This window comes from Rhipicephalus sanguineus, chromosome 4 (genome assembly GCF_013339695.2).
Source record: "Rhipicephalus sanguineus isolate Rsan-2018 chromosome 4, BIME_Rsan_1.4, whole genome shotgun sequence".
Lineage (NCBI taxonomy): Eukaryota > Metazoa > Arthropoda > Arachnida > Ixodida > Ixodidae > Rhipicephalus > Rhipicephalus sanguineus.
Genome location: NC_051179.1, coordinates 39119652 through 39133717, shown reverse-complemented (window position 1 = coordinate 39133717; position 14066 = coordinate 39119652). Strand labels below are relative to the sequence as shown.

The window sequence follows — 14066 nt, the reverse complement described above, 5'->3', positions numbered from 1 at the left end:
TGTGTTGAAACGCATGTCGTATTTCTTTTTCGGGTACATCGCAATATGATACGTTTAGACGCCGCACAATATACATTACGTCTGAAACAAGGTTGAACAGGTTTCTGGCACTCGACTTTCCACCTGTCCGCGTAGAAGAATGCAAGGCAGCAATCATATGTCTCCGAGGATGGCCTTACTGATTGTGTTGAGAAGGGCGGAACGTTTCGTGTGCCCATCAGCGTAGGTGTTTGCATGTGTTTGCGTTTTATTTTTGGCACAAAGCCGCAGATATGCGCCTCATGGAGATTATACTCACAGCATATTGGCAAGGCAATAATTTTCATATGGACTGTGGTCAGTGAGCTTCTGTGGGAAGCCGTGGAGTAAGATTAGCCGCGTAGGAGTACGCCTTATTCTTATTTTTGCATCGTCACTGTTGTGTCAGTACTGTTTCGTCCATTGCCTTACGTTACAAGAGAGCAGCGGCGCTAGTTCTGTCCTGTTCAAAGATAAGTTGTAAACCGCGTAATCATGAACAAAGTTGTGTTCTATTGTATAAGTGCGTGTAGATAACACAACCAGCTGCACGGAAAGATGTAGAGGTATTTTTACTGTAATAAAGTAGTTTAAAGGACGGTATCTCTCGAATTTTTAGTAATTGCGTGACAGATGGCCTGGAAGCTCGTTGTTTGCGCATGAGGCCATCCAAATAAATGCCTAAGTAAAGTGATGACGTGTAATGCAGTTACAGTTTCATCTATACATTTGTGTCACAGGGTGCGCACAACCCACTGCCGACGAAGGGCGAAATTTAGGAAATGTCAATATTATTCCCATTGTTTCCATGCTACTGCCATATCACTATACACTATAGGGGCATATTCGTCTAGTAAATTTTCTTTTTGTACTATGGCAGCACGTGGGTGTCGATATTTGGCGCCGCCGGGGGTAGATTTCGAGTCGTTCTATTTATTTCGAAAAAGAGAACATATAGAATCTGTTTCGTGGTACTAGGAGTGTCGCAGCACGTAGGGTAAATGGGCAGATTCCTTAGTGAAAGTGCTAAAACGCGCAATCAACGTAGGAATAAGGCACGTGGCTTCGCAGGTGATCAGAAGTGATGTAGTTGCACGTCGAACTTGAACAGTAATAAATTTATTTGAAGAGCATTAAAGAGCGAGGGTGTAGGCCGTAAATTTTATCAAGTGTTATCGCAAGCTTGAACTTTTTCGGACGTTCTACTTACGTTTATTTTTTTAATAGTCGTTTTCGCTTAATAATAATATCTGGGGTTTATCGTCCCAAAACCACGATATGATTATGAGAGACGCCGTAGTGGAGGGCTCCGGAAATTTTGACCACCTGGGGTTCTTTAACGTGCACCTAAATCTAAGTACACGGGCCTCAAACATTTTCGCCTCCATCGAAAATGCAGCCGCCGCAGTCGGGATTCGATCCCGCTACCTTCGGGTCAGCAGTCGAGCGCCATAACCACTAGACGTCCGTGGCGGGGCGTCGTTTTCGCTTTTACGTGATATCTTCCGTGTTCATTTCAGACGCATTTAAAAAGCATGTTCTGTGCATTGTGTTCTTCGTTGCGCTGACCGCAGGTTTTCTTTTCTCGATATTCTTTTTTTTTTTGTTTTTATTCTGGCCGTCTCTGGATCTATTTCTTGATTTCGCGTGCACGGAAGTTGCGTCAGTTTTGGTTTTGCTACATGGCCTAGCTTAATATAATAATATCTGGGGTTTAACGTCCCAAAACCACGATATGATTATGACAGACTCCATAGTGGAGGGCTCCGGAAATTTCGACCACCTGGTGTTCTTTAACGTGCACCTAAATCTAAATACACGGGCCTCAAACATTTTCGCCTCATCGAAAATGCAGCTGCCGCAGCATGGCCTAGCTTGAAGGCATGTAACTATGCCTTCCTTTAAAAGTTTTTATTCACATCTTGTACTTTGCTAGGTTATTTGGCCTGTTTCTACGCATGAAAAGGTAGGTGTAGAGCAAAAGAAATATCACTTGTTAGTCAACGCTCGTCTCTCTCTATCTGTCTTCTGTATTTTCCTCACTCGCGCTGCTCGTAACCATGTTCGTTCATTTTTCCATTGCCCACTGGTGTAGCGTTAACCCTTTGACACGCTACGTACACAATTGTGTACGCCACTTGTTTTCGTTAGTTGCATCGACTAGTGGCTACAAAAGAGCCAAATACATTGAACCTTGGATGAACTGAAACTCCTGCATAATAAATTTGTCTTCATTTAGCTTCATTTTGCAGTGTACTGTTCCATACGATTACCTTGCTCAAGGCACTACCACGTTCAACGAGTCATTCGACGTGCTGTTTCCCGCGAGCCACGTTTAAAGTATAATTTTTCTTCGCTGAAAATTGACAGCACCGAGAATGAATTCGCACTGTATTTCTACTCTGAGATTTGATTCTATTTATGCAAAGACAAGGCATGAATGGCTTCAGAATAACTAGATATTTGATTGCGATTTAATTGGGAAGAATTACTGTAACACACATGAATTAGCGTTTTATGACATTATTTTTGTGGCAGTAGAATATCGAGTGCCTTGATAAAGCGTTTATCGATTCGACGCATGTACAGACAGTTCTTCATGGGTGTGTCTGAAAGGGTTAAAATGCGACTGGAAAGGAAATTAAAATACAAAATTTTATAGAGCGCCGAACGCGCTCTAGCTTTACTACCTTGGTCTGGAAAGCGCGCAGGTTATTGCATAATTCAAGATCAAAGTATTACGAAAAAGTTTTGCTATGTAAAGTGGGACGCACTATCACATGAACTAATCAAGACTGAATATGCGCTAAAACGTTCTTAATTATTTAAAAGGATGTGGTATGTGCGAAGATTTGCTCTCGTAATACCAACACTCTCCAATGCTACCTGTCCGCTCTTATGAAAATACAATAAATACATGTGTACTATACTGTACACGTCCGCCTCACTTTGTTGTATGCTTCGCGTACTACTGCAGTTCCTCTTATAGTTCCCTTGTGTTCCCCGACAGTTCGCCTGTGTTCTTAGGAATCGTAGAAATGAAGGAAGGGAATTTCGAGAGCTTGTTTCGTTTGATTGACAGAACCTTAAAGGGGTGGTGCCACCAAATTCGTGGCTTGCGCGTTCTTTGCTGTAAGCGTTTCCTATAGCTCCAGGAAGCATGGATGCACGCACCAAGATTCATGTATTCTCGCTAAATAATTTAATATCACCTTTTGATGTGGACAACTTTCGGTTTCGGTTTCTGGGCGCCGAGGTTGTGCAGTGACGTAGAAGTGTAGGAGGCGTGGTCATATGACCACACAAGCTGTGACGCACTTAGCCAGGAAGCGATCGAAACTCGGCGAGTGATGTACAACCGATGCTTTGCCGGTACTATAGTGAACTAGAATATATTCTAGTTCACTACAGCCAGTACGTACGTTGCGGAAGTGGCGGAGGTCCGGAGGTCACTCACGTTACTACAGCAGATTTGGTGTGACATCACTCCAACTTTTGTTGCCCATCCTACAGATCTACGTCAGTGTTGGCGCGCTAGCGATTGGTTTCGATCGGGAGAATGGGCATTTAGGTACACTTTGGAAGTGAATTAAAATATATTCTAAACGTTTGCTGCGTCCGACCCTTCGTGTGGAGTGTCCTTGCATACAGAGGAAACCCACAACAGGATTGTTATAGCCTCGAAATTTGATGGCACCACCCCTTTAATGAAAACCAGCAGATAATGAAGCCAAAGGTCGGGCGCGTAACCCGATGGTTGTAGGTTCGATCCCTGCCGGCGGCAAGTTGTCTTACTTTGCTATCTTCACATCTATATCGCAGTTACTACAATACACTTAAAACAGTACAATTAACGTCATCTGTACCTTCTGCGCCTTCATTATCTGCTGGTTTTCATTGAGGAATTGTAGAGGAACACGAATAGCTTTCGCCTTTATCGTACTTGGTTTGTTCTGTCCGCAGGGCCTGACCAGCGTGGATGTTCGTGACGCGCTAAAGGCAGCTGGTAGCTCATACGGCTGCCACAGCGTGGTCCAGTCCGAATTCCGAGTGTTGAAGACCCTGCAGTATCGCCTCCAGATCCCAACTCCGCTCGTGTACGCCGAAGTGCTGCTGGAAGTCATAGGTGACGCACATGCATTCCTTACTTGTGCCGCGACAAAAAAAAAAAAAAAAAAGGAAGAAAGACAGACCTCGAAAGAACACACACACACACAAAAAAAAAGACGCTTCGGCTACCGTGACGGGAGCCTAGCTCACAATGAAACTTTCAAAGAAAATTTCATTGTGAACAAGGCTCCTGTCAGGGGAGCCGGAACGTCTTTCTCGTTTGTGCTCGGAGTCCTCATGCCTCCCCTCCCTCGGACGGGCTACCGTTCAAACCTCGTCTTCAGGACGAATTTTCGTTCAGCAGTTAGGTTTTCTTCTTTTTTTTTTACTGTCTAGGCTCCGGCTGCAGACATGTGGGCGTCACTTTTTCTTTTTTCCCTCTAATAATACCATTTTCGGAAGCAGCGCCATTACCTTTATTCTACATTAAAAAAAAAAAAATAGCAGCTTCGTCCGGCGTTGACGCCCTGAAAACGATATTAAAGGGGAATCAATAACCGTGAGTGCTTGGGTTGTGCAAAGCAAGTGCTTATTCACGAGAAAATCGCGTTTCAGGTGTGCACATACGTCTAGTCCACTATAGGGGTATTCAGACGGGGGAGGAATGCTCGGGGGAGACGGGGGGGTTGCGGATCACGTGACCACGACGTCACGGATTAGCGAGTGGGCGTGACCCCCCCGCGCCTCCTCGGAGGAGACGGGGACGTTTTCCCCGAAAGGACAAACAATCCCCCGGCGGTGGGGGATGTGGCGGAATTTCTGGCTCTTGTTTGGCCACATTGTTGCACTTGCTCCTGCAGAGAGCGGCAGTGGGTGTCCAGTCTGCAGTTGGGGTCATCTGTAGCTGGGGTCATCGTCGTCAGCAGCTGGTGATACGGGCGGTACAAGCCACAGGAGTAGTCTGGTAACACTGGTCTCCCCCTCCGTTCGCCCCGTCCGTGTGAGTGGGGGGCATTTGTGGCGACTTCTCGCGAGTTGACGTCACTAGGCTCCGCCTTTACCCCCCGAGCATTTCTCCCCCGTCTGAATACCCCTTATAGGCCGTGAAAGTTGCGAATATCGCAACTTTCACGGCCTATAGGTGGCGCGACTGTACATCCAACATGGCGGTCGTTGAGATTATCGGCCCGCTGCAGACGATTTAGGAACGTACATGTTTGGCGAAGAGTTCAGTTCTTTGCGCTTCGGCTGCACTCCGATTTGTGTTTTAGTGAAAGCAGGGTTGCGGTGACATATTATAATAAGTAAACGAATGTCGGGTACGTGATTGGAACCTCGTTAGGAAGATAAATATGCACACAATTGTAAATAAAGCAAACACACTAGTCGCGTTGCTTGCGGCGCTTAATCGCGCGTTGCAACCCCCGCTGCATTGTTAGCACGATACGGTAGTAGGAGACTCAGTAAAGATGTCTCAGTAATATCAGAGACATTCTCGGAGACATGCTTTCTCTCATTTTTGCTTGCATTGCATTCTGCCGCGTAGCTAGCTCAGCTCCATTCAAAGCACGAAGTAATGTAAGTAAACGAAAAAAAAATGTGTTGCCCTTCGAGACCGAAGCACAAGAACCACTTGAGGCATGTGCGATTATCGGAAATACGATTTTATTGCGCTTTCTTGGTAAAAAAGAGAAAAAAACCCAGCGGAATGCCACAATAGGTCGACAAGCAGCGAATGAAACCAGTGCAAGACGCAATTTTCACGTTTAAGAAGGGACGTTTCTGTTATCATCCTACGCTTTCGGTGTTTATGAGAAGTGCAATAAGTAACATCGCACGGGACAGGGACGAAAAAACAGCGCCATCAGCAAGAAATACAGAAGAAAAAGAGCTGGAGATGTGAAGGTCACGGAGGCACTTCACAGCCACTTCAAACGTGGAATGGTGCAATGGACGCTTTGAAAGCGGACTTTTCATTATATTCTAGAGGCAGAACGCATTCCTTATCAGTTCTGGTACTGTCTGCACAGCGACTGTGTCGAGCGGAGGAACGAAGCGCGAGAAAGGTGATATGAGGTAGTAGACATATACTCAAACACAAAATGGGATTCTGCATACATTCATGTGCCTTGGTTATTTGCTTGCGAAGTTTAACCCGCTTAAGCACTCACGGCTTTTCGAGGCGCTAATCTGAAGTGGAGGCTTTTGCTTTGCCTCCCGCTGTACGCTGTGAACACCGTACGCTGTGAACACCGAGGCCCGCAGTAAAATCAGTTGCCTTTTTCTTTTATTTTCCGTTCACATTGAGGAACCGAAAGTGTCACGTATCGAGACCGTGCACACCGTCGCAAAACGACCCCAAACGAGACAAAACAGTGGCAACATTCGCTGACTCTAGCGGGTCCAACATTTCAATAATCTCAACAGAGCTTCCGGCGGCCACCGCTGTACACCTACTACAGTGACAGAGCGTAGGCTTGGGCATGTGGTAATCCATATTACTATCTTAGCGCACTGTTAAACAAGACAGAGGACAGAAGACCGAGGCGGGCACCAGCGCTAACTTCCAACATTTGATTTATTTCAGTGGGCGTCACACCATATAATAGACTGAAAAGCAGCGCACGCAGGCGCATTCTTAAGGAACAAGAAACGAAAACAGAAAGGATTTGCAAACACGTGTACATCTTGGTTTACAGATTGTTGAGAATGGGTTTTAGATAGCGTGCCAGTTTGCAGGATGATAAGGTCTGAAGATATGGATGAAGGTCTGAAAGGGACACTAAAGAGCAAAACGATTTTTCTCGCGTTAGTAAAGTAGTCTTCCACGATACCAAAACACCACGCTTGCTGTGAGAAGACGCTTAATAAGCGAGAAAACGCGCAAAAAGAAAATGCAGGTGGCGACTCCACCTTGGAATTCCCGCACCATTTGCCGTGACGTCACATATTTTTGACGGCACCTGCTTGGGGCCTACGTAGTTCTTAATCGGTTAAATCGAAGTACATTGTCCTCTGAGGGGGCCAGAGATTTGACATAACGAGTTTGTGGAAATTTCGTCGAGCCAGTGGCGCCAAAATACGTTAAATGCTCTTTGAGACCTTTTACGTCACGAATTTCAAAGTTCGGCGCGAAATTTAAAAATGAAACTTTGAACTTGGTTTTCTCCTCTAATAATAAACCTATGGTGGTGAAATAAGCTACACAAGAGTTTCTCCGAGCACAATTTATCAATCTAAACCAATTCATTGTTTCTCTTTAGTGTCCCTTGAAGACACGTGTACATCGTCGTGAACGTGTACTCGGATGTGCCCGCCGCACTTGCGGGCGAGTACGTTCGCCAAACTTCACTACGCTGCGACGGAGTGTCGAGCCTCTGCAGCAGTGGCTCGAGAATATAAGTTATTATCGGAAGCTGAGGTCGTAGTATACTTAAACTATCGTTTTCGCAATTAAGAAACTACTTTGCTATTCTCGATCTCAGGTAGTATTCTCGATCTCAGACACGGCCACCAGGGGCTTGCCCAGCACACGCCGTGCAGTGGTGGCATCCGCCGCAGCATTTGTGCCTAAAGTTTATTTTAATGGCTGTTTATAGCTATAATACATTACTTCTTAAGAAACATTGCCTGAAATAACGAATGTATGTTGTGCAACTTAAGTACGCATCGCCATTGCAAAAGTAATACTGCAGCGGAAGTTGCATATATATGTCGGGTAGACTTATTCCTTTCTTGATTATTCGCCGGAAACCTCGGCATGAATGGGAGATTGTGCAGACAATGCACTCATTCGCAGCCTGATTACGTGCAATAGTTGGAGTGCAATGTTTTACGGCACGAGACACTCTCATGTGCGTATCTCTAGTGCACTCACGAACAGCTAGCTAGATTCCGCCATTAGAAGTAGTACTCCTTTTTTTTTTTTCTACCAATGTTGTCGGTCACTGACCCACCCCAACCGCCATCTCTGTGCGGCGTTTACCCAGCCTCCTTGTGTGAGGCGCCTAGCAACACCGGGCTACCTTCCATAGTGCCCTTCCGAGCCACCAGCTTCCTACGGCGCGTTGCGAATCCATTCGTTCATGCTGTCTCCCGTTTGTTGTTGTTGTTGTTGTTGTTTGTGGTTATGTAGAGGAAGAGACGCTTATTTCTGCAGCCCAGTCGGGAGCACGGCGCAGCGTCTAGGGGGGGGGGGGGGGGGGGGGAGAAGGGAAATGAAAGAGGATAGTGGTGTGTAGGATGTCATTGTGTCTCGTTCGCCGTGGCCGGAGCAGCAGGGACGTTTCCCGAAAGCGCCGACAAAGCAGCTGTGGCGACGTAGGCGCTATGAGAGGAGGATATGGAAAGGCCCTGTTGGACTGAGGCGGTTCGTGGGAGGAGAAAAAATAAGCGCTATTTCTGAGGGAGCATCGCTGAGTGCCCTGGTAGAGAATAAAAAATAAAAGAACAAGTCGGAGGGAGTCATCTTGTCGGCTTGAAGACCTGTCAACGGTTTCCTGCGAGTAGTGTCCAAGCGAGTTCGGTCAACCTCCGACTAAACGAAGCGTTTGCAGTATGTGTGTGTGGGAGGGGTGGAGGGTGGGGGGATGAGCTGAAGGTATGGTAAAGATGCCATCCGCGTTCATTGCCTTTTCTGCACCTGAACCCTCACGCCACCCCTCTCTGCGCCAGGCATTGCATCGCCACCTCCTCCTCTCTTTCCTGATCATTCCAGGCGCTTCACCGTGTTCCCTGATGGGTTGCATACACAAGCGCCTTCTTCTTGCTTCCTTAAGCAATGCCACCACCATTCCTGTCTTCAAAAGCAAAAAAGACACGCATAAAATTTTGAATGAAAGAAGCACCGTCGTGTGTCGTCAGATGATACTTAATCCGAACTTAACAGACAATAACGCCAAGGAAAGTATAGGGGATGGTATTTGTAGTAATTAAGATATAAATGTGAAGTAAGGTAAAGTGGACGGAAACGATAACTTGCCGCTGGCAGGGACTGAACCTGCGACCTTGGAAATAACTCGACCGATGCTTTACCACCGAGCTACGGCGGCGGTCATCCTCCCGTCCACTTTATGGGGTATATATGTGCATTTAAACCTAGGGATGTTAGCGCCATGGCGGCGATCGGTCCCTGCCGGCGGCAAGTTATGTTTCCGTCCACTTTAATTTCATCATATTTATATCCCATTTACTACAAATACCAAACCCCTATACTTTCCTTGGCGTTATGTCTAGAGTGCTATTGTCGTTATGTAATAGTGTGTCTACCAAAGAAAAACGAGCCCTTAAAAGTCATCTTCTTTCCGTCAGATAATCTTGTGTGTCGTCAGATAAACCGATCTAAGACGGGCACCTCTTTCTACACGGTTGCACAGGAATACAAAAGCGGATTGTCTAAGTCTCCTCAGTAACATCTTTTTTTTTTTGGGGGGGGGGGGGGAGGGGGGTCACGCAACAGGCCCGAGGGGATTATGGTGGCACCCGGGGAGGCTTCGTTGAAAATGTGCCTACTCTTATACTATTGTTTAGTTAACGAGAGAGAGAGAGCTATACTGGAATTTTCTTTCTTTCTTTGTTTTGCTGCCTAGTCAAATTGCGAGAAATGCAAGACAGCTTTCCTACACGGCAAAATTTTACGCGCGCTCCCTTCAACGACGTTTTCCGTCACAAGTAGCGAATTCCTTGGAAGAGTTCCCCGCAGATGGGATAAGGGCTTGCGAGAATACAGCGATTCACAGAAGCACACCGTCGTGGACCTCGAAGAAAGGTAAAGACGTGACTTTCACTTTTTGTCTCAGTCTTCTAAACCTATTCATTAGGCAAAACCAACTCGCACAACAGTGGGATTTTGCTGACCAACCCTCAACCACTTACGTACAGCTGTATGTATGCCATGAATTAACTCAACTTTAAGGCAGCCAACTGAGCACATGGTCAGGTGACCTTTCTGCCTTTCCCCTTCTCTTCTATTTCTACTCTCGGACATTCAGCGCTTTCGTATCTGTATTCCAGTAGATTACGGTAGATCCACTGGAATGTCGGTGTCGCGTGCAGCTTATGGAAACCGCAGCACGGACAAAGACATGGGAAATCGTGCGCGTAATCTTGCGTACCTAGAAAAAAAAAACGTGTGCTGCAAGCTTGTGCCTATGCAATCGAATTGAAAGCTTGCAATTAGCTACTGCACGTGCGCGAGTATGTTTGTTTTTCGTACGGATAGCCTCGACCACAGAATGGCTGATGTTGGTTCATGATACGAAGTGCTGAATTGCGCCAATAGGACTGGGACTCGCAGAGCGCAAACTACCAACAAAAGTTTACTTCCTTGAGCACACACTTTTTATACACCGCACAGGCGCCACCAGGAATGTAAAACAATTAACTTCTTAGAAACGCAAGCTCTTTGCCAGATAAGTTGACACACGGCGTGCTGACGCGTTCAGGACCTAATATAACAATGTTTTCAGCTTCAGTCATTTCTCTTGTCAACTTATCATTCACGGTTGAGACAATGGTCCATGCGCCGAAAACAGGCTGACAGCCGCGTGTCTTACAATGTATCGCAAGCCATCCGTAACGCCCATTTTTTACATTGTTGTTGCGCTCTCTAAGCCTATCATTCACACCTTCCGGTCTGGCCTATATACATAGGCGTGCGCACGGGGGGTGGGGTGGGGGCGCGGCCGCCCCCCTCCCTATTCACCTAAGAGGGGGGGGCGCAAAGTCAGCCCCACATATTGACATAATAGGGAGGGGGGCGCAATGTCAGCGCCATACATTGACATAATTGGGAGGGGGGCGCTGCGACGAACCTTCGCCCCCCCCCCCCTATGCCTATATATATATATATCTTATCACAAGAAAGGGGGATCCTATATGCAATATATTACTTCTGCAAGAAACATAGGTGACCTTGTGTTTCTTAGCGCACGCATCAGATTTCCTTTCGCTATTATTTCGGTGGCACAGGTTTAGAAGTTTACTAGGGACGGAAAAAACCACGTTTACGTTGGATCGTTCTGCCACATTATCTTGTGGAAGTACGTGGAAGTACGACTGGCGAAATTTTCTGAGCCAAGCTTCAGCAACAGAAGTTTGAACACTTGAAGGATAACCTGCTTCTGATAACAGGTCGGATTGCTGTTCAAAACTAACCGCTACTTCATGCTCACATGACTTGGTTAGAGCATTACAAAAGTAAACGTTGGCAATATATCTTTTTACTAGTTTGGAGTGTGCAGAGTTGTATGGCAAGACCGGCGTATTTCACCGGGGTTGATAGCGCCAGCAAAAACGATCTGGGTGGAAACTAAATATGATGTCAAGGAACTTGGTCATATTGTCATCAGGCATCTCGTGCATGAGAGTTCGGGGCTTAAAGCTATCTTTAAGCCTTCGTGGTGGAGGAGTGAACATGCGTAAAGCTAGAAAAGCAGCCTGAAAAAAAAAATGTCTGATTGGTTGCAGTTTTTCTCAATAATCAGCCCTCCCCCCCTTCCCCTTGCTCTCCTCCTCCACCCCGTTTATGTTTATCGTAAATGTGGATTTCCTTGACCATCATTGCAGTGTATTCCTGTCAACACTTTTCTTTAGAAAAATGATTGTCCTGAAAGAAGAAAAAAAGCCCAACCAGATAAACAGGGAGATGACTCGATAGCTGGGCTAGCTGATGAAGCGCGTGTATCGAAATCGTGAATCGAGCTATCAGAGAGTTGAGTGGCAGTGAGTATGCGTGGCTGTTTAATCCAACGTTGGTCATAAATAAATAATCAGCATAAGACTCACTAAGCGTGTCCCCATATCTCTAGTCTGTGTCCTCATTTTTTTTTATTTGTACTATGTAGATTGAGCGATGATGTACCAAGCGCTATTTTCTGCCGCTCTCCTAAGAGCTGAAAATGCCCGGGACGAGGGAAATGCAAGGAAGTTGCGCAATCCTCGTGTTGCCTCGGAAGTAGGATATCGATGTGTTTTCTATTTATTTTAATGTCTCTGTTTTTTTTTTTTTAATTGCAGCTTTGTCACAATTTGTTCGGCAGCGCGAACTGCAGTTACGACAATGCTTTATTTTACTTTATGACGTTTTTATTCGTTATTTTTACATTTATGTTATATTGTGCGTCTTTCTTATTTCGGCAGCGAAGGTTCCAGAGTAATCCAGCCGGCCCAATTTTTGTATCTTTAAAGCTTTGTCGTTCATTTATCGTTGTATTTTCTTTAATTTCTATTGCTTGAACGCGACGAAATGTGCAAACAAACGACTCCGCATCACGGTTAACGCCATTTGTTTCGTGCGGCGTGCAGATTTTTAATGTCGTGCTTGTCTTTTTTCACCCAATGCTCAGATGGCTCCACAGAGACGAGAAATAAAAAAAAAAAGCTTTGCCCATTCGACCGTCCAACTCACTTCCGGTTCCACAACACACACAGACACAACATACGTTCATTTGCTCCGTTCATTTGCGTCCAACCACTCTTGAACTTGTCCTTTCAGTGTCCGCAGTCTCTCGAGCAACGTCTTGTACTCGAACTGTCCCCTCCTGCCGCCAAACGGGTCTTCCATGACCGTACCTGTCAGATCTACGTTGGACACGACCGCCTTCTCGTACTTGTCGTAGTAGTCCGGAAACGATTTCAGCATCACCTCCCTCAGGGCAGGCGGACACTCCGACGACCCGCTGAGGCAGGCCTCGACGGCGTCGCACACGGCCACGCGGATAGTCTCGTGCTGCACGATTAGGTTGTACTGCTTGGACTCACCCGGCGCCTTCTCTTTTTCGTAGCCCGGCTCGTTGTAGTACGGGTTCTCCGTGAGCAGCGACTGGATCGAGATGAGCACGCTGGCAATGCACTGCGCGGGGCTCCAGGTCGGCCCGCTCCAGGTGCCCAGTATGCTGAGGCACACCCTGCCGCACGCGTAGAGGTTCGGGTTGAAGCGCACGCGACCGGCACCGGTGGTCATGAGGCGCACGCGCGGCGGATTGATCGGATAGTCGGGCGGGCACTGTATCAGGAAGTGGAAGAAGCCGCCCTCGTACGGCGTGTGCGGGGCCCAGTACTAGGGCGTCCATCACGGTGATTTTGTGCTCGACGGGTGCGATGTACACTCCCGGTGGCGGGTCGGTCAGCAGGTCCATGATGTCGCGCTTGACGCGCAACCGGCACTGCGGCGTCGTTTCCTCGTACTTCCCGGCAGTCGGTTCCCTGCGGTCCATCTTGCTCGCCAAGGAATTGAGGTTCGGTTTAACCTTGAGTGCGTCGACGACTGCGTTGCCGGTCGACTTTGTGCCGGACGCGGCTGTGGAACTCATCGCGAATTTCATCGCCGCGAAAGACGGTGACTTGTCGGTCTCGTCGTCGCTCTCGTAGTCGCTCGAGACTTCGACGTACGAGTTGAGTAACTCGTTGTCGGTCGAGTCGTCAGTGTCGTCGGTCGTGGCGGCGGTGCTGGTGCTAGCCACGGCGTCCGGAGCTTGCTCTGGCGGCGTCGTCATCTCGCAAGTGGTAGCAGGTCTTCCACGCGTGGTATTTCACCTCCTCCTTCCGCACACCGAGATGGCGCGACTTTTTCGCATTGGTGGGGTGCCCCTTTCGAAGTGGCGAGCCGGTGGTACCGGCGCGTCGGCAACAAAAGAGGGCTCGCTGCAGCAGCTTCCTCTTTTTCCTGCGTTGCTGCTCACGTGACGGGAGCGATGACCTTCTCATTCTCTAACTGACGTGTTGCCAGTCGCGTGGCCTTCCTCCCCGCTCCTTTATAAATATGCTTGCTTATTTATTTGTTCATTTGTATGTTTTGCCTAATCGTACAATATTTAACTTATTTTCTTTTTCATATTTTACCTCTCCCAAATGCTGAGCGTAATTTACTTGTCCCCATTTAGAAATTTTAACGAACAAGGAGCTGTGAGCAAAAATATGCATGTAGACGTTAGTAGAAAGTCTGTTTTCCTACTAAGAGCTTTCGTTCACCAGACTATTTTTTTTCCCAGCTCCAAAAG

The 14066-nt window shown here is 47.1% G+C and overlaps 1 protein-coding gene and 1 pseudogene across 1 annotated transcript in view; one reads left to right on the top strand and one right to left on the bottom strand.

The window, feature by feature from the left end:
* The window catches only part of LOC119389789 (cyclin N-terminal domain-containing protein 1-like), a 489989-nt gene that overhangs the window by 459047 nt on the left and 16876 nt on the right, over positions 1-14066 (top strand). Inside the window, 1 exon segment of the mRNA XM_037657176.2 lies at positions 3982-4144. Coding sequence (XP_037513104.1) covers positions 3982-4144 — 163 coding nt within the window.
* Positions 12306-13714, bottom strand: LOC119389787 (ubiquitin-conjugating enzyme E2 Z-like; annotated as a pseudogene).